The following is a 21,036-nucleotide window of genomic DNA, read 5'->3' as shown; positions in this document are numbered from 1 at the left end:
ATTCTGTATTAAACCAAGATCTCTAAAAGCCTCTGATTTCCTGATTGTGCTTTCCAGCTGATACAAGGGGGCAGTGGCAGTCCTGCAAAGCACAGGGTCTTTGGCTCGTTGGAAATTTGCAGGTGTCCTTTGATTTCCATGGAGTCCCCACGGCCACTCCAGGTGGGAGGTGGAGAGGGCTGGTGGGTGTTTGCTTGGGAAGAACTCCCCATCCTCACCCTGGCCAGGATCTTGCCACTGTATCTTCATACTCCAGGCTTTGCAAATAGATTTTGATAAAGGATGAAGGGCCAGAGCTTAGATTCTTGTCACTTCTGGACTCTCCAGGAGCTGGTCTGGATCCACAGCAGCAGAAATGGGTAGAAAACTGGTCCTGAGTGATTACAGGTGGTATCCAACCAGCCCTGAGCCTATGGCAGGGATCAGGGCAGACAGGGAAATGAACCCACTGCTTATGTGCGGATTTATTCACAGGTTTCTGGGTGTCTTTGGCTTTTCCACCACGAGCTGGTGGCCAGAATGTAGATGTGAAAAGCTTTTGGTGTTGGTGCTTGGCTGGTTGAGGGGATGAGGAAGAGAAAGAAGGAGAAAACCTTCCTGGAATACACTGTGACAAGGCCAGGGCCACTGTGGGGTGGGCTGTAAGCGCAGCTGCCCTGAGGTTTGTGGAGAGGTGCCAGGGTTGGGGGGGAGCTTGTGCATTTGCAACAGGCCCTTGTCCCCGTCCTAGCACGAGAAATTTTTAAAAACCCCACAAAATTCCCCCTATTAAAATGTACAGACTCTACCAACAAAGCTGCTTAGTTTCATTTTGGGGTTTGTTTTCTTTTTCCCTTTTCCATTTTGGTCAGTTTGGGACTTGGAGCAGTGAAAATGTCTCTCTTTAGCCAACTTCGTGTCAGTAACCAGCAGTAAAGATCTCAAGGGTCTCAGTGCTGATGTGGCAGCCCCAGTCTGTTCATATCAGAGAGTTTTAATTGAACCTCGAATGAACCCCCAAGAAACCATTACTGTTCTCATTAGGTGATGAAGTACCTCTTTCTTGTAGAAGCATCAAATTTGGGGTGGGGAGACCTTTCAAAAGCCATTGTTGCTCACTTGTATTGGTGTGTCCTGACCAGCATCGAGCCTCGAGTCGTTGTTAACGATGAATTAATCACTTCTAATTGTCAGGAGTAATTGTTGACTGCACATGGTATTTCCTTGTAAATCCTCTCGTTCATGCTCAACCTTCCCTGTGGTGAGGTGAGGCAGCTTCACCTGGACCATTTGTACCTCTTCTGTTGTCGGTGCAGCTGCCCACTCCAAAATCCCCCCCAGCCCACCCTTCCTGCTGTCCCTGCTACCCTGGGAATGGACCTTTCCCATTCCCACTGGAAAACTCTGCAATACAGAGCATTACAGAGAGCAAATGGGGTTTGCAGCAGAGCAGCCCTGAGTCAGACAGGTGCAGAGCTCTTTAGTCCCTGACTCTGAGGGATGTGCATAAATCGTCTCCAGCTCCAAGGGTAACAGTTGCCTTCACAGACTCCGTTTGATGCCAGGTGCAGCTGTGTCTGTTCCAAGGTTATCCCTTCCCAACGTGAGGATGCTGCAGCGGGCAGGGCGCTGGATGTCTGACAGCACCTCGTGTCCCTGGCTACTGAAACCACAAGCACAGGTTTATGGCCTTATTGCAGGCTCTGGGAGCTGGAAAGCAGCTGGCTCGTCCCAGGAAAAGCTTTTTTTCCAGCTGGCCAGCGTCTGCCTGAGGATGAGGGGCAGTGCTGGCTGCAGCCCTGGGCTCTGCCTTGCCTTTCCTCTGCACCACAGGGACAAGGACTGGGCTGGTGTCTGATGTCCCCTGGGAGCAGGTCAGAGCACATCAGCCCCCGGGGATAAAGAGCATCCTCCCTGCAAAGGGAATCCTCCAGCCTGGAGGCAGGGATGAGTTTCTGGTGGCAAAGCCCAGCAGGAAACTCCCCCAGAGCCAGAGCCTGCTCTGTGCTCACCCTCCTGGGGCTCTGAACCCCAGCTCACGCTGGCCAGGCTTCTGGAGTCGCTGTCAGCAGCACAGACGGACAGGATGGGAATCAACCATCCCCATTCCCTGCCTCCCATCCTACCCGATCCCCCAGGAACGAGGCCATTCCACAGCAATCAGGACAGCGCCTTGTTTTGCTGTTGGTGTTGTCATGAGCCTTTTAACTTGACTGGGAAAGTTGATCTCAAAGGAAAATGTAAGTTATCTTTCAATTATGGTTAAATCAAGCCCCTTCGATGCACTTTATGACCGAGTGAAAACAAATCAATGCTGTTATTGCACTGTATCTCTATTGTGTATAATATTATACATTCATCTGTAAGAGTAATTTATTTTTATTACTGTAAATAAAACTGTTGGAGTGATTTGTCAAGAGGATATCCAAAAATTGGGGGGGGGGGGGTTGTAAAATTAAAACCTTTGAAGATCTGGGCTCCTGTCCCAGGTACGTGCCACGCTCTGTGTGTCTGTGTTTTTATTTCAGAGTCCAGAACAGGTCTCTGCTTTCCCTCACCCGGGGTCTGGGTTTCCCCTGGGATCAGGAGGAGCTGGATGAGGACAAGAACTGCTGGAGACACTCCAAGCACAGACAAAGCTTTCCCATCAGCAAACCAGCCCCTGCCCTCTGATCACCCAGGCAGTCAGGGATTAAATACGCTTGGGAATTAATTGATCTTTGAGGGTTTCATTCTCCAAACGAAGGGTTTTTTAGAGATCACAGCTTTCTGCTGCTCCTTCTGTGCCCCGGCCTCCAAGAGAGGAGGGAGCATCACAGGGCTGATTAACTCGCAGCAAAGGACAAGCAGACAAGAAGCCAAACCCGAATCTATTGTAACCTCTTAAAATCTTTATTTATTTTTTTCCTTTTTTTTTTTTTAATTTAATTAGCACATGCATAAAGTGTCAACAGTTTGGGGTTAAGATGACATTTCTTGAACAAATGTAGTTACAAGCGGTGCCTCGGATCGCTCCAGGTTTCCTCTCTACCCTGTACAGAGGGAAGCTCGAGCTGCGACCGACGTCGTCCCTACCTTTCCATCCTCGTGTCACCACAGGCAGAACCCACAACACTGGGGAGAAATACACTTGTTCACACATAGCAACTGGGTAGGGGAGATAGAGACGGGCAGCAACATCTACTCACCTACTGACTAAGTGCACATGGTTAAAGACCCCACCAGACAGTGAACATCTCCTTCGTTAATCTCGGCTTTATAATAACGGGAATCAATCGCGGCCTGGAGTGGGTGACCCTCCCTTGGGAAGGTGCCTGTCTCCCATCAGCTCCTTCCACCAGGTGGCAAATCTAAGGAGATACGGTAATTCTTCTGCTGTGATTAAAGAACGAGCCTTTCGCAGGAGCATCGGGGCAGCCCCGCTGATGCTGAGGTGTCCCCGTCCCCTCTGTGCCACCCCTGCACAAAGAGCTGGAGCCAAGCTCCACAAAGAGCAGCCCAAGCCCTGGCTCCAGGCCCTGCGTGTGATCAGTTGGTGCCAAAAGGGGAGAAAACTGCTTTGAAAATGCCCATCTGGAGCTGGCAGCTCTCTGATGCTCTGTTTTGGGAGGATTGGTGCCCCAGTGCTCCAGGAGGTCTCCTGAGCTCAGAGTTTGGGTAGTGCAGGAGGGGGTTTGGGGGTCTGAGGTGCCTTGGTCTGCAGGGCACAGGAGATGATCCTCACCTGCCATCAATTCCCCCCAAAATAACCCTCCTACAGCACCTGGCCTCACCCAGAGGTGTTTGTGCTCCTGCTGGCTCAAAAGGGGATGGAAAACTGGAATGAGGTGGCTCCTGTCCTGCTGCAGCAGCTGGCGTTGTCCCAGCAGCCCTGGGCTGGGACAGCAGCAGCAGGAGGAGGAGGAGGAGGAGGAGGAGGAAGGCTCTCCTGAATGCTTGCTCCATGACTGCAGCAGCCCACAGCCCAGGCATGTCCCACAGCAAAGCAGTGACAGGAGGGTTTGTCCCCTCCCCACACCTCCCACGTCCTCTGGGGACCGTCCCCGTGCCAGAGGTGCAGCATTGCCGCGTGTCCCCGGTTTCCAGAGCAGGTTTCCTTGGGCTGGCCAAGACTGGAGTGAAAAGCTCCCCAAGCCACTCCTGTGGAAGGAGGAATCCCAGAGGATCCCGTGGGGTCTGGGCAGCTCCAGGTTTCCACCCCAGGTGAGTTCTGCCCATTCCCAGCACAGCAACGCCACCCACCCCAAGCAGCCCCCTGGCCATGCCAGAGGGACCTCCAGGAAAGGCACTTGTGTCATGAGGAGCTGCCCTGGCCCCACGGTGTTCCCAGCAGGAATGCTGGATCCAGGCCCTCTGTGTGACATCTGAAAGCAGAGGGGAGGAAGGTGCCAGCACAGCTCAGCACCACCCCAAACTCCTGCTGGGGACACCCTGCTTCGGATCCCCCCAACGAGCCAGGCAGCCCCAAAATTAAGGGAGTCTATTAAGGTGAGGAGCCATCAGCCCCAAAATGTCCTGAAAATGCATTTTGAAGAAAAGGGTTAATTTGTGGGGATTTGAGCAGGTTGGATGGGACTTGGGGCAAGCTGGGCTCATGGAAGGTGTCCCTGCCCATGGCAGGGGGCGGAAACCAGACTGGAAATCCAAAAAATTCTGGCATTCTGTGATTTTCTTTCTTTCCCTGATCTGCTCTGACCCGAGACAAAAAACACGACAAAGACCAGTCTGATTTGAAAACTGGCCAGAACTACAGCTAGAGCTGAAACATCTCAGTGTAAAATTAAATTTGGAGGGAGGGCAGTGATGGGGATGTTGATGCTCATGACTACAATTTCTGGAGACATGGCCAGGCTCTGCTAAAGCTGCTCCTGCTGCCAGCAGGAAATCACCAGCTCTCCACGGGCATCACAGGAATGTCCCCAGCTCCAAGGCCTCTTCCTTTCTAACACAAGACTTTCATGGTTTTTCCATGGCAAGAAATGCTCTTCCATGGAGTCAGCGGTCCCAGCTGAGGCATCAGGCTTACACCAGCACTGGGAAGAGGTGAAAATCAATGGGATTTGAAACACTAGAGCTGGGGAGGGGCCTCCAGGGACAAAACCACCTCCTACAGAGGCAGGAGACCCTCTCCCTGCTGGGGGTGATGTGCTTATTGCTTTTCCTTAAACACCAGTTTCCTGGGATCTGATTTTTGGAAGTGGTTCTGGTGGCACCTGCTTCATTCCGTTGCTGAGTGACTGGGAAGTGTTGCTGTGTCCGACCTTCCCTCGAGGTCTGAGGGAAGGAAAGGGAACAGTTTATCCTTCTGGAAATCACATGTGAGTTGTTTGTTTGCTTTTTAGTTTTATGTGTGGGTTTTTTTTTTTTTTGTTTGTTTATTTTTAGATTTTTAAAAAATCTCATTTTACTTTTAGATTTCTCAACTGAGCCACCCCAAATCAAAGGGTCAATTTTAAATTGTCCACCTTAATGGTTTACTCAGTACAGCCTGTGGATCATGAATGGCCCAGAGGAGCTGCTGCCTTTTAAGTACTGAAATGCAGCAGTAACAGCTGTGAGTTCACATCCTTCCCTCTCAGGTGGTTGTTCTGCAGCATGTTTTATCTTTATTGTATTTGAGGGTCAACACCAAAACTGAGAGGGAGCAAAAGCAGCTGCCCTGGCTGCTGGGGGATGCTTTGGGCTGTAACCCCCTGGGACAGACCCCCAAGGAGGGCATGAGGCAGAGCTACAAACGTGCCAGAAATGCCCTGTGGGCACCTCCATCGCTCCCTGGCTGCACACAAGGTCATGAGCTTCTCCCAAAGCCCTCCCATGGCAGAGGCTCCATGAGCTGAGTTTCTCCATCCTCACCTTGAGAAAGCTTTCCCTGAGACCTGACTCAGCTCCTCTCTGCCACAACTCAACCCCACACTGACCTGGAGAACAGATTTATTCCCCTCACTCCCTTTGTGGCTTTGCACAGGGTTTGACCTGCCTGAGGTTTCCCCTGTGCAGGCTGCTGTGAGCATGGCCAACCTAAAACGCTGGGCTGGTTTCTTTCTGCCTCATTTTCCCCTCTCTGCACTCTCAACCTTACACAGAACCAAGCACTGGAATTACCACTGAGCTGAAAATCCCCCCAGGCCAGCCCAGTCCCCTGGCATTGCCACTGTGGGAAACGTGGGCAGGGAAAGGCTCCTTTCACACACACTTGGGCTCACAACAACCAGCAAGAGGTTTAATGCTGTTCCTGGGAGGAGGGAGAGGTTAGAGGCACCTCTGGGAGGTGGCACCTGTGGGAAGATCCCTACAGGGAGATGCCTACGGGAGGGTGAAGCATCAGTGGTGACATCTGTGGTCTCAGGGTCCTGTCAGTCTGTAATTCAGACATCAATTTGGGTAATGCCACATCTGCTCTGCCTTCAGGGGACGCCGTTTTCCATCAGCTCTTGCCTGGGGGTTTCCCTCAGCAAGAGCCCATCCCTTGCTGCAGGCTCTGCCTCAGCCTGGTGACACCACCAGGACCTGTCCTCCCTTGGGGACATCCTATTGTCCTCCTCCCACCCCGCCTGTGGGGTTTGGGGCAAACACCTCCTCCCTGAAGTTCTCAACTGTGGGCTTCGGTTTGGTTTTTTAAATTCCTTCCACCAGCAAAATACAGGCACAATTTTCACCCAGAGAAGGTGGAGCTTGAGAGAGTGAGCCTAGAAAAACCTGGGGTTTGTCCAAGAAAGATCAGATTCACACACAAAAAACCCCTTTTTGACTCTCAAAAAGATTGAACTACTTCGAAGTCTAGGTTTGGGCTGTAAGTGTCTGGACAAGGACGTTTTCCAGAGGCTGTCACATGAATTGGTGGCAGCCCTAAGGGTCACCAGGTGCCTGCAGTGGTGCTCCCAGGCACAATTCCCACCCCATTCCTGGTCATCCCAGAGAGCACAGCTGTGTGGGGGCTGGGAAAGGCCCACCCCGAGGGCACAGGGACCCATTCAGGGATAAACCCAGCCTGGCTTGGCTCTCCTGGACTTTGCTCAGGCACTTCTGCGTGGGGGAGTGGAGGGGCAGGAGAGCCCCGCCGCTGTCACCAGCGGGGGACGCGGTTGTGGCGCTGGTCAGGGGTCACCTAAGGAAGGGACAACGGTCCTCAAGGTGCTGCTGCCCAGTCGAGGGTAAATTCATGGGTGAGTGAGCATTTGAGGCTTCTAAAGTGCAGTGCAGGTTACATGGTCTTTGCTGTAGACTGTAAACTCCTCAGGACAGACTCCTTGCCCTAACTTTTATTTATTTATTTTTTTAATCTGTAAAGTGACATTCTGGCTGAGAAAACCTTACCCCTAAATAACTACTACTACAGGAAAAACAGGAATCTCGGTGAAAGGAACAGCCTGTGCTCCCCTTGTCAGCATCCCATTGCTACAACCTGCCTCCCTCCAAGCAAAACTTCCGCTTATCATTAAAGCTGAGGTGTTAATTCAGGCTCAGGGGAGTCTGCAAAGTTTCTGTTCAGGCTTTTGGGTGTCTGGAAAGGGAGAGAGAGATGGAAAAGTTGCTGGGAGGAAATCTGAGGGCTCTTCTGTGGAAAGAGCTCTCTGAAGAAGCCAAGTTCAGCCTTAAGTTTGTCGCTGGAATAAAACCTTCCCAAGGTGAAACAGCTACAAAAGCAGGAGCTCTCGTGGGATGGGATGACTGCTCCTCTCTAGGTCTCTTCCCAGGGTGGAAAATTAGAAATTAGAAACTGCCCAATCCCTTTTTCCTTCAGGACAGTGACCCCCTAAGAGCCACCAGCACCACCAGCCAGCTCCAGTGGTCACTCTCAGTCAGGGAGACACTGAGTGCAGTGCCAGGAGTGAGCACTGCAGGACTTCCACCAACCTTCAGAAACCTGAGCAGGACCAGCCTTCACACCTGGTGCAGCTTCACAGGTGTGCCATGGGCACTGTGGTCCCCACTTTTCAGATGAACCTGGGATGTCCAAGAGGTTCCTGACGGACCTCAAGGGTGACAGCCTCGCATTAACACCTCCAAGCAGAACCAAAATGGCTCATTCGCTGTTCCACTGACTCCACCCCAACCCATCTGTATGCACATGGGATATTTTTCTCCCCTCTCCATTGACAGTCATATTTATTATTTTTAATCTATGCCCATAAATTGGCAAGTAGGGGGAAGCAGATAAAATGGAAAGAGGAACTCTCAGGAGATCGGTTGGGCTCCTTAAATGTTTGGCACTCTGTGATTATCTGTTGGCAGTGAAATGCCACTGCTGTATTTTAACAGGGAACACAATACCTTAATGTACAGGAGAATCTCCTCAGCCCAATTCTGGTACTCTTGAGAGAGGAGAAAATTCAATCATCTGTGACCTGGATTGTATTTTTTAATGTCTGCCGGGCTAGATAAAATATTTAAATATTCACTTTTATATCAGCCCACATGAGGATTTGAGCATTTCAGGTTGTGTAACACAGCCTGGCCTACTTTGGGGAGAATGTACAGAAATAGGCACATATGTACAAAACACTGAGTGTGCAGCATGTGGGGCAGACAGACAGTGTTAATTAGCGTGGCACAGTCCCAGCAGCACCAGCCCAGGGCAGCCAAGGAATTGGTGTCACTTCTGTTGGATTTCAAAGGGCACCTGAGCAAAAACCAGGTGAATCTGCCTCAAATAAAGGTGGTCAAGCATGGCTGAGTCCCTCAAGTGAAGGCACTGAGGATGGAATGGCTGTCATGGGATTGGGGCTCCCAGTGCCACCATGTGGCGTTAATGCTCCAGCTTGGGGATCCTGGAGGTCTTTTCCCACCTGAATGATTCCCAGTGCTTGCCTGCCTGGTGGTGCTGTTGGGAGAGCAGGGTCACACCAGAAATGGGTGTCCAAACCCACCCTGAGGTCTCCACCAGCTCCACCAGACACCTCTCTGGGATGAGGATGGGGGATCCCACCCCTGCTACCAAGACAACTTAAGGGTTTCCATGGCAGTTCTGATCCCTGGAAGAGGAGGATCGTGGTGTTTCCAACCAGCTGGAGGTGCTGGGAGGTCATGGTGCTGCTGGCTGGCTTTGCAGTTGAGAATGTGAAATGGGTTTGTGCTATCAGGGGATTTCCTTCAGCAGAATAGGATGGGTGAGGATGTGCTGGGATTGCTGGGGTGCCCGATGGGGACCTGGTGTAAGAACATAAAGGTGTGAGGAAATGGGGGTGAGCCTTTCCTGCCCCCCTGGGGCTGCCAGCTGTGCATCTGCTCTGCAGCTGTGGCTTGTGCACAGGTCCGAGTGACCTAAATGACCTTTAGGGTCCCTTCCAACCCTCCTATGATTGTCAATGGCATCAACCCTGACAGCAGCAGGGTTGACTGACAGCTGCCAGTCCCAGCACAGCACAGTGAGGGGACAGGGCAGCGGGAGGCTCCAGGGACAGCCCTCACCTGCCACACATCAATGGAGTCCTGCCCCAGTTACCACGGCCCCATGTGACACACGCACAAAGCAACTGGTGCGTGAAAAGAAGGGACTTGATCTTTGAGGGGCACTGGGCTGCTCTCCAGTTCCCACCAGGACTGGCTCAGCTTTGCAGAACTGGGACAGTCACAGAGCCAAGGGATGAGCCAGTCCCGTGTGTCCCTGAGCCCTTTCCCGGGGCCAGTGGGACTTTTCAGCTCTGCTGGGTCCCCACAGTGACTCTGCATCCCCTCGACCTCTGTAACAGGTAAGAGCAGCTCCACCAGCCCCTGATATTTTCTATCTCTCACAAAGGGTTATCAGTCTTTCTAAATTATCTAAATAAACCAAATTTCTCTTTGCTTACAAACAGTTTTGTGATTGTGTCTATGTTAACAACGCTCCACCAGAAACACCACCTTAAATGTTGCCCTGAATTTTTACACCCCTTCCTTCTGAAGCTGCTCCAGGCCAAACTCCAGCTGCCTTCCCAAGGAAAGCACGTCCTGGGCATTGCAGGGGCTCTCTGTCTTGGCCAGCCTTTGGAAAAATGCTCTTGCAGCCATTTCCCTGTATCTCAGAGGGTCAACATCAGAACTGAGAGCTCTCGGTGAGCACCAGGAATTTCCTGGCCACCTGCAGGGCACTGTGTCTCCCTGCTTCCTCTGGTCACTCCTGCTCCTTTGGTTTTGCAGATGAGCTATTCCATGCTGCTTCTTGCCTTGCCCTCTCCCACATCCCAAATCCATTCTACCCCTCTGCTCAAGCCCACTCGGCACCACAGCTACCAGCCCAGGTGTGGAGGTGTGGAAGGTGTCACACCCAAGGGAAAAGAGACCATTTCGTGCCACTCAAGAGGAGGGAGAGCTTCTGGGGGGCATTTCCCAGCAGCTGGGCAGAGGATTCACCACATCTGGCCATGAAGGATTTGTCACTGGGGGCAAATGTGCAGATGTTGGGACTTTGCTCAACACCAGCGTTCCCCAGGAAAGCAGCAACCTGGTCCAGTGGAAGGTGTCCCTGCCCTTGGCAGGGGGTTGGAATGAGATGGTCTCTAAGGTCCCTTTCATCCCAAACTATTCTAGGATTCTGTGAATTTAAGGATCAGCATTTGGGTCTCAGCCTTATTCTCCCACCCCTTTTAGAGGTCTGGCTGCTGCTACATAGTCGAAGTACTGATCACCTACAGGGCTACTGGGAGAGGCAGAGAATTGGGCACAGAGCCCAGGCTTTCCCCATTCCGGGACTTGTGGTATAGGGGAACACAAAAGAGAGCCTGGGGACACCACGCTGGTAAATCCATGGATGGTCCTGGCCCATTTTCCACAGGTGGGGAACCTCTCCCAGCTCTCTGCAGGTTTTCACACCTGACTGTGATATTTCCAGTATTCCCCACCCCTTTGCTCTGCCTTCCTGTGCCTCCTCCCTTCGTTCTGTGAAAAGTCTTCCATGAATCCCACTTTGTTTTGATGGGACAACAGGTATTTTCAGTGCTGTCATAGGGGCCTGTTCTCCATCTCCTCCATCAGTGCCCAGCTGTGGGACAGCGGATGGAGCAGGATCAGGTAGGGGGTATCAGTGCCTGGGTCTGAGCTGATCTCAGCTGGACAGGCACAGTTTGTGGGGCTGCAAAGTGCACATTGAGAGTTTACCTGAAAGCAGCAGATTGTCTGATTCACTTTTTCTCAAATAACACTGAAATGGTGTCACACTAAGGCCAAGGAGAGCTGGGCTTGGGGAAGCTCCCTGGACCCCTCCACTGCCCTGCTGGAAAAGGCAAGACAAGCCTAGACAAGGCTGTGTCTCCCTGCCAGCCACACAAGCCTTGCCTTCCCCCTTTGCTCCCGGAAAACCAGCTCCGGGAATGGATACAGGCTCAGGTCACCAATACCTTTGTCTGCTCATGCAACCTGGCATAGTGCAAGGTGTCCCAGTTCTAGCTGGACTAGATGGGCTTTAAAGGTGCCTTCCAACCCAAACCATGCCATGATTGTCCAGGGAGCAACAACGCAGTGGTGTAACTGCTGCTAAACGTGGTGTGTCACTCTGCAGGGAAGGACGCTCCTGCCCACACGCAGCCTTTGGAGCTGCCTGACCCCAAAACCACCAGCAGCAGAGTGTCCCCAAGCCCACACGGCCACCTCTGCACTCCCGTGGTGGCACCAGCTGTGCAAACAAGGCTTCTTCTCCAGGAGCTCCTCATTATCACTGCTGCCTCTGGGGCTCCCTTCTCTCGCAAAGCACACTCAGGGCCAGTCTCCGGTCTTGCTCCAGGTGTAAATCTGGAGTAATCCTAGGAACCTGCCTTCAGAGAATTTTGGAAGTCATTAACTGTGAAAGTGCTGCTAATTTCTGGTCTCACTGCCTCCGAGGTGTATCCTACCAGTGCTGCTGCTGCTGCTGCTGCTGCTGCCCAAGGGGTTTTTGACATAGTGTAAAAGCAAAGCTCCTGACCGAGCGGGGCCACCCACGCCCGCTGGCAGCGACGTTGGGGAAGGCGCCTATACACACCTGGAACGGAGATGGGAGCTCCCCCCAGCCCAGCCCGGGGCCCCTCAGTCCGACCACTCGTTATCGTCCAGCTCGGAGTCGTCGTCGGACTCGCTGTACTCCACCGCGATCCGGCGCGACAGGATCGTCGCCACGTCATTGCCCACAGGCTCTTTTTTGGCCTCTTGTTCCCACTGCTCCTGGACTTTCCGGAGTTGGATTCCTATGGGAAAGGGAGGAAGGCTTTAGGGGCAACCCCTGAATGTACCCAATGTGCAGTGTCCCCCCCGGTCATAAAGTATTGGCTGAGATGAGAGGGCTGCTGCCCTGGTGATTATAAAGTTCCATGGGATAATAGGATAGGATTGGTAGGACAAGGGGGAATGGCTTTAAACTGAGAGAGAGTAGGTTCAGATTGGATGTCAGGGAGAAATTCTTCCCTGTGAGGGTGGTAAGGCTCTGGCACAGGTGCCCAGAGAAGCTGTGGCTGCCCCTGGATCCCTGCAAGTGTCCAAGGCCAGGCTGGACGGGGCTTGGAGCAGCCTGGGACAGCAGAAGGCATCCCTGCCCATGGCAGGGGGTATAATGGGATGAGCTTTAAGGTCCCTTCCAACCCAAACCATCCTGTGATTTTATGAAGGTGTGTGATTACAAAGCTGTATCATAAATAAAGCTCCTCCTCTGCTTCCACTCAGCCTGAAGATGCGGAACCTTCTGGAAGGTTAAATTCACCATTTGACCTGAAGATTTGCCGGAAAGGGAAATACGGGCGACCTTGGAGCGCATCATCCACTACAGCCTGGGAGGAAGCCACGTGCCCGAGAGCTGCCAGCGATCCGTGGGGCTTCATTCCACCTCCAGCTACGGTCCCCCACCTCTATGCTGCACTTATTCCCTCCCCCCCAAGGTCCCACCATCCTCACCCATCACCTGGCCACCAAGGGCTCACGTTGGCGGGCCGGGGCCCCGCACTCACCCCTGCGGATGGCTGCCAGCAGGTCGCTCCGGGCGTCGCTCATGGGCATCAGTGGGATCTGCGGCTTCCGCGGCTCCACGGCGGGGGCGGGCGGCGATGCGGAGTGCGCCGGCGAGGCGGACACGGCCGGGGGCCCGGGCGGCGGTGGCGGCGGAGCCACCGGGGGTCCCATGGGGCCGGTCTGCGGCGGGGACGCGGAGTAGGGGCCGGGGGGCGCGGGAGGCGGTGATGGGGCGTAGGACGGGGGTCCGGCCGAGCCGGGGGCCAGCGCGGGGGGAGCCGAGATGGGGCTGTCGAAGGCGGTCTGTGCCGACGGGATGACGGGCGGCGGCGGCGGCGGGGCCGGCGGCACGAAGTACTCGGCCATGGGCACCGGCTGCGGGCTGCAACGGGGGAAAAGGGGTCAGTGCCACGAGGATGGCAGAGTCACGGCATGTGCTGAGTGGGAACGGACCCACAGGGATCATCCAGTCCAACTCTGGGCCCTGCACAGGACCATCCCCAACAATCCCATCCTGTCCCTGAGAGCGGTGCCCAAACACTCCTGGAGCTCCGGCAGCCTCGGGGCCGTGCCCATTCCCTGGGGAGCCTGGGCAGTGCCCAGCACCCTCTGGGGGAAGAACTGCTCCCTGATATCCAACCTAAACCTCCCCTGACACAACTTCAGGCCATTCCCTTGGGTCATGTCACTGATCACCACAAGGAAGAGACCAGCATCTGCACCTCCACTTCCCCTTAGGAATCTGCAGACTGCAATGAGGTCTCCCCTCAGTCTCCTCTTCTCCGGCTGAACACACCAAATGCCCTCAGCCACTCCTCACATGGCTTCCCCTCAAGGCCCTTCACCATCTTCATGGCCTCCTCTGGACACTCTCTAATACCTTAACATCTTTTTCATATTGTGGTGCCCAAAACTGCCCCTGGTATCCAAGGTGAGGCTACCTCAGTGCTGAGCAGAGCAGGACAATCCCCCCCTTGGCCCAGCCAGTGATGCTGGGCTGATGCCCTCCAGGACATAGCTGGCCCTCCTGGCTGCCCAGGCACTGCTGACTGAAGGACGGCACCCGTTTACTCATCCCAGCACCACCACCCATCCCAGCACCCAACTGGCTCCGCTCTGGCTTGGTTTGCTCTGAACCCCAAAGAAAGCTCTGTCCCAGAGTCAGAATGGTGGTGGGGCTCTGCTGGTGGGATGGGCTATGGGGCATGCTGTGAGGCAAGGCAGGCAACAGCCCAGGGAAAAACCCTCCATCCACCCCATCCCTTATCGGGGATGACGTTACCCCAAAAGCGGTCCTGACTGATTTCGCCTTGAGTCTCACTGGCAGTTTTGGACCGTAAAAGCTGCAGAAGAGGGCTCTCCCTGCTCCATCAGCCCAGAAATGGGGGATCAGACCTCCACCAAGCCTCCCTTCCCTTGGACACCCCTCCACCAGCGAGCAGGCTGAAGCCTTACCCGTAATCCTTGACTAGGTGGGGTCTGGGCCCGTTGAGGACGGCCTCGGGGGCGGCGGCACGTGGGGCTGCTGCAGTCGGGTCAGGCTGTTCTGCCGGCTGCCCGCGGCCGGCCGGAACACGTGCTCTGGGGGGTTGGTGGCTGCCAGCACCCCCTCCTTGTGCTCTGCCGGGGCCAGGTGGGACGCCGGGGCCAGCAGCTGCGCGGGGTGGTTGGGGCTGGCCGGGTACGAGTGGTCGGCAGCGTCCGACGCGTAGGATCTGCAGCACAGGAAAACCCGACTGTTGTACTCCTGGGAGGGAGCTCAGGGGGTGTGGGTTTGGGAGTATTTTGGGGTTGAGACAACAAAACAAGAAAAGGCCACAAAAATATCGATGTACGAGACAGCAGAGCGATGATAGCAGAGGGGAGGAGGACACAACAGAGCTGAACCGCTCTCTTCCCGTAGCTGCGAAATGGGAAGTGCTCCAGTTTTATATCCCAGTGCCAAGGCTGCTCCTGAGGTCCAGGATGACACCCTGGGGACACCAGCTATCCATGAAGCTACTACAGGCTTACGGCTGAGCACCCCAACCCTGCTGTGGGCAACACGTCCCCCGCAACAACGGAGAGGGAGAACAAAGCAAAGGAGAGCCGTGAGCTGAAGGTGTAGGAGGTAGAACCTGCCTATTATCTGGGGACAGTGATCCTTCCGATGACGCCATGTGATAGGGGGATGGTGAGAACCTGTTATCCGGCCGGAACTCTTTATCATACGCCATCATGTTCCACTCCAGGCGCCGGTTGCGGGCTTTCCTCACTTTCTTCACCTCCCGGGTGGAGTCCTCCACCAGCCGCTGCTCCTGCAGGAACACAAAGCCATGGCTGCACCTCCAGCCCGGCTCCTCCAGACCAGGAGAGAATCACCCAGCCCTGTGAGATGCACCCAATAAAAGGGAGGGGAGCACGCAGGATGCACCAGGAGGTGACTGTCCCCATGTCCTGAGCACCCCCGGCTCCGGCCGCCTGTGTCCCCCAGCTGCCCCCACCCACCTTCTGCCTGCGCTTCTCCTTTCTCTTGTCTTCTGTCGCCTGCAGCATCTTCTCCTTCCATAAGTTGAAGAAGTAGGAGGGGTCGGTGTAGAATTTGAGGCCGTCCTTCTTGTCATCCCTGGGGATTGGGAAGGGAGGAGGGAGGGTTACCAGCCACAGGAGAAGACCCCCCTTTTCCCCGGCCCAAGGGCTTTGGTAGGATCGTGACCATGAGCTGCTGCCCCACCACAAACCCATCCAACACAGCGGTCACCACCTGCAGCGTGTGGGCACACATTCCAAGCCTCCCACGCAATGGGGGTGCAAATGGGGGGGACACCTGATGCTTCCTGTGGAAAGGACCCCCTTGGACCCCCAGGAAGCGCCATGCCCCATACCTGTAGGGCGTGAGGATGTTGAGCGGCGGGGGTTTGTCGCAGCGCTGGTACATCTCCATCACCGGGTTGGGGATGGAGTTGCGGGACACAACCTGCTGGTTCTGCACCGTGGAGCTCTTGAAGGCTTTCCTCATGTTGATGTCCTGCAGTGAAACTGGGGGCACAGGAAGAACAAGGGATGCAGGAGTGGCCTCAGCCCGCCGAGCAAGGCATGGCGGGGGCCTGGTCCCGAGAACACATCTGGACATCACCCCAAAACAGCCCCGGCCCCTCACCTTCCTCCACGGTGGAGTCCAGCTGCGTCACCTTGATGACCAGCAGGTCCACCCTCTCCTGCAGCGAGTTCATGCGCATGTAGAAGCTGTTGGCTTCATTGAACAGCTCTCCGAAGATGTCCTCCGCGTGCCTGCCTGCCAGGGGACAACGCGCCTGTCACCGCAGCAGGTGGCTCACCCAGCTCAGCCCAGCCCCTGGACCACCCACCTCCCCACTGACTCCATGGGGTGCTCTCCCCAGCCTGGATTTTTGGGAGCTGAGCCTCATCCTGTCCCAAAGCGCTGCAAGGAGGCTGGGGAGCCCAAACCAGCACTCTTTCCAGTGAGAGCGGTACCCACAGGGGCACGGAACATCCACGGTGCCCCAAAAAGCCCTTGGATCCATCAGATGAGCCCAAAAAATGACCATCACACAGCATGGCCTGGGGAAATTCAGCCCAGGTGGAAAGCCAAGAGCAGGGCAGTGGGGACAGTGCCACAGCAGGGAGAATCCACAGTTTGTTTCACTTCATCAGTTATTTTCCTGCATCGCTCAGTGCTTCCCTACAATAGCTTATTTATTTGGGGTTATTTATTTAGGGTTATTTAGCTTATTTATTAGGGTTATTCCTATCACGGAGCTGAGCGAGGTGTCTGGCAGACAATTGCTGATACCTGTAGACTACAGCACCCATCCCACCCTATCCCATCCTATCCCAGCACCCCAAATCCTCAGGATTTCCTCCAAACCCACACATCAAAACCATGGCACTTGTAAAACCTTCTCAGACCATTCACCAGCTCGGTCACATCTGATTCCCTTTTCCCTGGACTAGGAAGCCACGGCCTGAGCACACGTGGGTGCTGCTCATGTGAGCCCCTGCACTTCCAGCAGCTCCCTAAATACTGGGTTTATTTTTCTGGGAGTATTTTAGAAAAGAATCTACTTCTGGAGGGGTGTAAAAGACGGGGGGAGCCCTGAATAGCTTCTCTCTGTTTTAAGTGGATATTCAGCATGAAATAGATTGCCCCTGTTAAACCTTTGCACTGGTGTGTGCAGTGCTCTCCTCTGCCCCTTTTCTGCTGAGATCAGTCCCAGGGCAGGAAGACAGCTGAGGATTCAGACCTTTGATAGACCTCTCTTCCTCAAAAAGCTCTAACTTCAAAAAGAACAGCTTGGAGTATTTTCAATCTTCACCTGACCTTCTTATTTCTGGCCAAGTGGAGAAGCAAAGGGCTCCTGAAGGCTTTCTGTCCCCCACTGCACAGACCAGCTGTGGGAGGGAAATGGGTCTTAAAACATCACCAAGTCCCCATTTTGAGCTTGGTCCTGAGCATCCTCCTGTTTTCAATAAACTGGATAATTCCCACTGAATTAGGAGTGGCTGCAGCCCACAGGGCTCTCACACAGCCCCTGTTCCTCTGTGTTTGCAGCTGGTGGAAGTGACGGTGCCATCCCCCTGCCATCCCAGTGCCATCCCAGGCCAGCGTTGCTGTGCTGTGACTTACTGAGGCTGCCCAGCTGCTTGATGATGGCAGCCAGCGTGCTGTTGGTGACACACTCCAGCTCACTCGTCACCCCATCGGGAAGGGCCCCCCGGCACAGGTGCCGGGGCTCGATGTTCCTCTTCACCAGCGGCATGGCGAGTCCTCACGCCTCTCCTGGGAAATGGAGAAAGAAAGGAAAGATGAAAACACACAGCTTTTACCATTTGCCTGTTTCTCCCCCACCACACTTCCTCAGCTTTCCGCCCAGGAGATCCTTCCTGCCCACGCTGGTGACAGCAGGGCTTTTCCAAGCAGGGGATGCTCTGGGGGGGCAAACCTTGGGGTGCTGGTGAGCACATGGATGCCAGGGTGGAGGTGAGGACCTTGTCCCTACCTTTGAGCTCCGCTGCCAAGCCTCCTTGTCCTCTCCCACTCACTTCCCAGAGCTGTGCTGCAACCAGGAGCAAACTCCCCTGTGCTGCAGCCCTTCAGCTGGCCCTGAAAAGCCTCATCCAGCCCAAACAGAAGCGAGGAAGCGCTTGTAATGCCATTATTTCCAGCTCACTGCAGCCTCTCCAGGGTTTTATTTGTGCACACACTACACTGAGACAAGCTGCTGTGGCCAGCTCATCCCAGCTCCCTGCATGGCCACCCCCAGCATCCCTGGGGGTGCCCCCACAGCATCTTTGGGTGCCCCCACAGCATCCCTGGCTGTCCCCCCAGCATTTCTGTGTGTCTCCTGCTCCACTGTCCCCACCCCTGAACTGGGGATGCTTCATTTTCTACAGGGTTTAAGAGGATGTAGGAAGGTGCCCACACCCAAAGGCCTCATCTCCCCTGAGGGCACCCATGGCAGCTGCAGGGAAGGATGAAGGATGGGCACCATGGGGTGTGGGGTCCTGGAGACACATTACCGCGCTGATTTAAAGGGTGAATGGTGGGAAACAGGCTGGGAAAAGAGGCAGAGAAGGAGCATTTATCGTCCCCCGGTGGTGTCTCCTGGGGTGCTGCAGCCTGGGACTGGGACACGGGCACAGACCCTGGGACTGGGACAAGGACAGGCGGCGACCCCGCAGGCTCTTAGGTGCCACGAGTGCATCCGGGCTCAGCTCAGCTCCCAAAGCACAGGCAAGCTGATGGCTGGGCTGATAAGGACCGGAGAGCACCGACAGCATTCCCAGCGAGCAGAATCCCCCCCGTTTCACGTCCCGAGCACTCCCCACCCACCCCATCTTTCACAAAACTTTGGCAGCGAAGGAAAAGCCGCTTCCGTTCATCGCTGGGAGCGGAGCCGCCGGGCGCCGGCATCGGAGCCAGCGATTCTGCCGTGAGCGGAGCCAGCAATCTGCAGAGTTCACATTTTTTGGCCTCGGGAGCGTTAGACGGAAGAGTTTCCCATTGACAGCGCCCGGCCAGCGCTCCCAGCAGCAGCAGCAGCTCCTCCGCTGTTTTCAAATGCAAATTCGAGCTCCCTCCATGAAGGAGCCCAAAGCCTTTCCCCCGGGGCTGCGCTCTGCCCAGGGCACCCGGGGTGCCAAGGGAAGGACGCCGGTCCTGAACCCTCCGCGGGGTTGTGCGATGCTTCGGGCTCAGAGCAAACTCTCTGTCCTCCAGTGCTTCCCAGAGTCGCTGCTCAGGGATGTGGTGTAATCCCTGGCTCCCGAACCCCAAGATTTCCTCCTGCCCGCTGTTTGTTCCTCTGCGGCAGCATTTGAGGGGGAGGCTCTGGATCTCTGCTCTGGCCATGCACAGCCCCCCTTTCCGGGCACCCCCCGAGCTCCCCAAGCTGTGTAAAGAGCTGAGCAACGCTGGCAGCTTCACCCCAAGCTTGTTTTATGTGTCACCCCAAAATCTGCCCTCAAAGGCTGAGCCCCAGCACGTCCCAGGGCTGCGGGGACTGGAGGGCACAGGGCAGAGCCCTTAACGAGCTGCCTGGGCCCAGCAATTAGAAACAGGGAACAAAGAGCCATTCTCAGCATCCCTCTGGGCCACAGCCACAGGACACAGCCACTGGACGCAGCCACTGGCACCCGGGGCTTTTTGTCCCTGCACAGGGGACCTGGGGGGAATTGGGGCCACCTGAGCCTGCAGCCCCCATGGGGACCCTGCAGCAGAATGAGGAGAAAAAGGGATTTGTGGTTTGAAACTTCCCAGCAGGGACAGATTTGAAGAGAGGCAGACAAGGGGTGAGGGGTGTGATAGCAGCATTTGAGACTGTGCCATGGGAGAGCACCCCTGGAGGAGGAAAATCCCTTAAATTTCACCCCAAAAAGGCCAAACAAGACTCAGAGCTTGCAGCAGAAGGAACCAAGGAGGATTTGGGCACATTTTTATGCAAGGAGAGGCTGGAAAGGCAATTTTGACTGAACCACAGGAGAAGCTGCTTTCCAACACCCCCTCCACCCCAAATTAATGGAGCACAGGGATCAGAATCCCCTGCCAGCCCCTCCCCTGACCAGCGTTCCCCCAACCTGCTGCACCAACAGCACCAAACCTCTGGCTTCTGCCTTGAAATCCCAACTTCTCACCTAAAACTTCTCATCCCTAAGCCTGGCCTGGCTCGTGGGACCAAAATTTTCTGGGTGGGGGTGGGCTGCATGTGACTCCAGAGATGCCAACCTCATTTCTGTCCTCGCTGGCACATCTTGCTCACGCACACCAAGGGGCTGCACACAAATCCTGTGCGCTGATGGCCTGGCCAGAGCCTCAGCAAGGGGATGCTGAGCTATGCCCAGCACTGCTCCTGCTCTTGCTGGCATTTCAGGCAGTTTCCAAGACTTCCAGGGGCTGATTTTGGGTGGCAGGTCCTCAGACCTTCACGAAGAGGCTCCCAAGGGCAGGGATCTGCTGGGTGCAGGGGTGGCCAGGCTCTAGGATCACTTACATGGACTAAAACCCATGGGATTTTGCTGTCTCCTGAGTGGAAGCGACAAGCCCTCAGTGGGAGGTGGTGTCAGGATGCAGGAGGTGGAAAATGGGAGCCATGAACTCTGCAGGAATTTCCTGGAGGTGGAAGGCAGGAGGAACAGGACCAGCCAGGGGCCAATTCAGGTTTCAGGTGCACTGTGGGGATTCTCCCGTCACTCAGCTTTTCCCTGTGACTGGAAAGAGCCAATAGTTCTAAATCCTGTACTGGGAAATGCCACAGGTGAGGGGAGACACTCACCAGCTTCCCACCTGCTTCCCAAACCCAACAGTGGAGCTTGGAAGGGAATCACATCCAGCTGGTGACCAGGCAGGGGAGGGGGTGAGGCAGAAATGAGCTGTTTATTGTGTCCTAAGCAGCTGATTTCCCCCAAGGAAATCAAATCCCAAATCCAGAGCTGCTGGCAGCACTGAGGAGCGGCCCCTCCTGTCCCAGACCAGGCTGTTCTGGGGAATAAAGACTGCCCCAGTCCCTGTAGACCAGGCTGGGGGTGTGATTCGCAGCTGCTGGCCCACGAGGCGACCCCTCCAGCTGGCTCCTTCCAGATGTTTTCCTTCACCTCAGCAGCCACCAACATCTGGCAGCTTAGATCCTCGGGGTCCATCAGGGGCAGAAAAGCAGCTCTCATTTTGTAACG

General features: G+C 55.0%; 1 protein-coding gene across 1 annotated transcript; it reads right to left on the bottom strand.

The window, feature by feature from the left end:
• Window positions 1-2,850: 2,850 nt before the first annotated feature.
• Window positions 2,851-20,558, bottom strand: LOC104691720 (wiskott-Aldrich syndrome protein family member 3-like). The gene is given in 10 exon segments (XM_039572047.1): window positions 2,851-12,113; window positions 12,867-13,249; window positions 14,323-14,368; window positions 14,371-14,582; window positions 14,989-15,164; window positions 15,355-15,472; window positions 15,732-15,885; window positions 16,007-16,141; window positions 17,495-17,647; window positions 20,358-20,558. Coding segments are annotated over 9 exon segments (1,515 nt in total). The 5' UTR covers window positions 17,628-17,647; window positions 20,358-20,558; the 3' UTR covers window positions 2,851-11,955.
• Between the last annotated feature and the right edge of the window lie 478 nt (window positions 20,559-21,036).

This window comes from Corvus cornix, chromosome 4A, assembly GCF_000738735.6.
Source record: "Corvus cornix cornix isolate S_Up_H32 chromosome 4A, ASM73873v5, whole genome shotgun sequence".
Taxonomy (NCBI): Eukaryota; Metazoa; Chordata; class Aves; order Passeriformes; family Corvidae; genus Corvus; species Corvus cornix.
The sequence above is the reverse complement of the archived record's forward strand: the minus strand, read 5'-3'. Positions and strand labels throughout refer to the sequence as shown.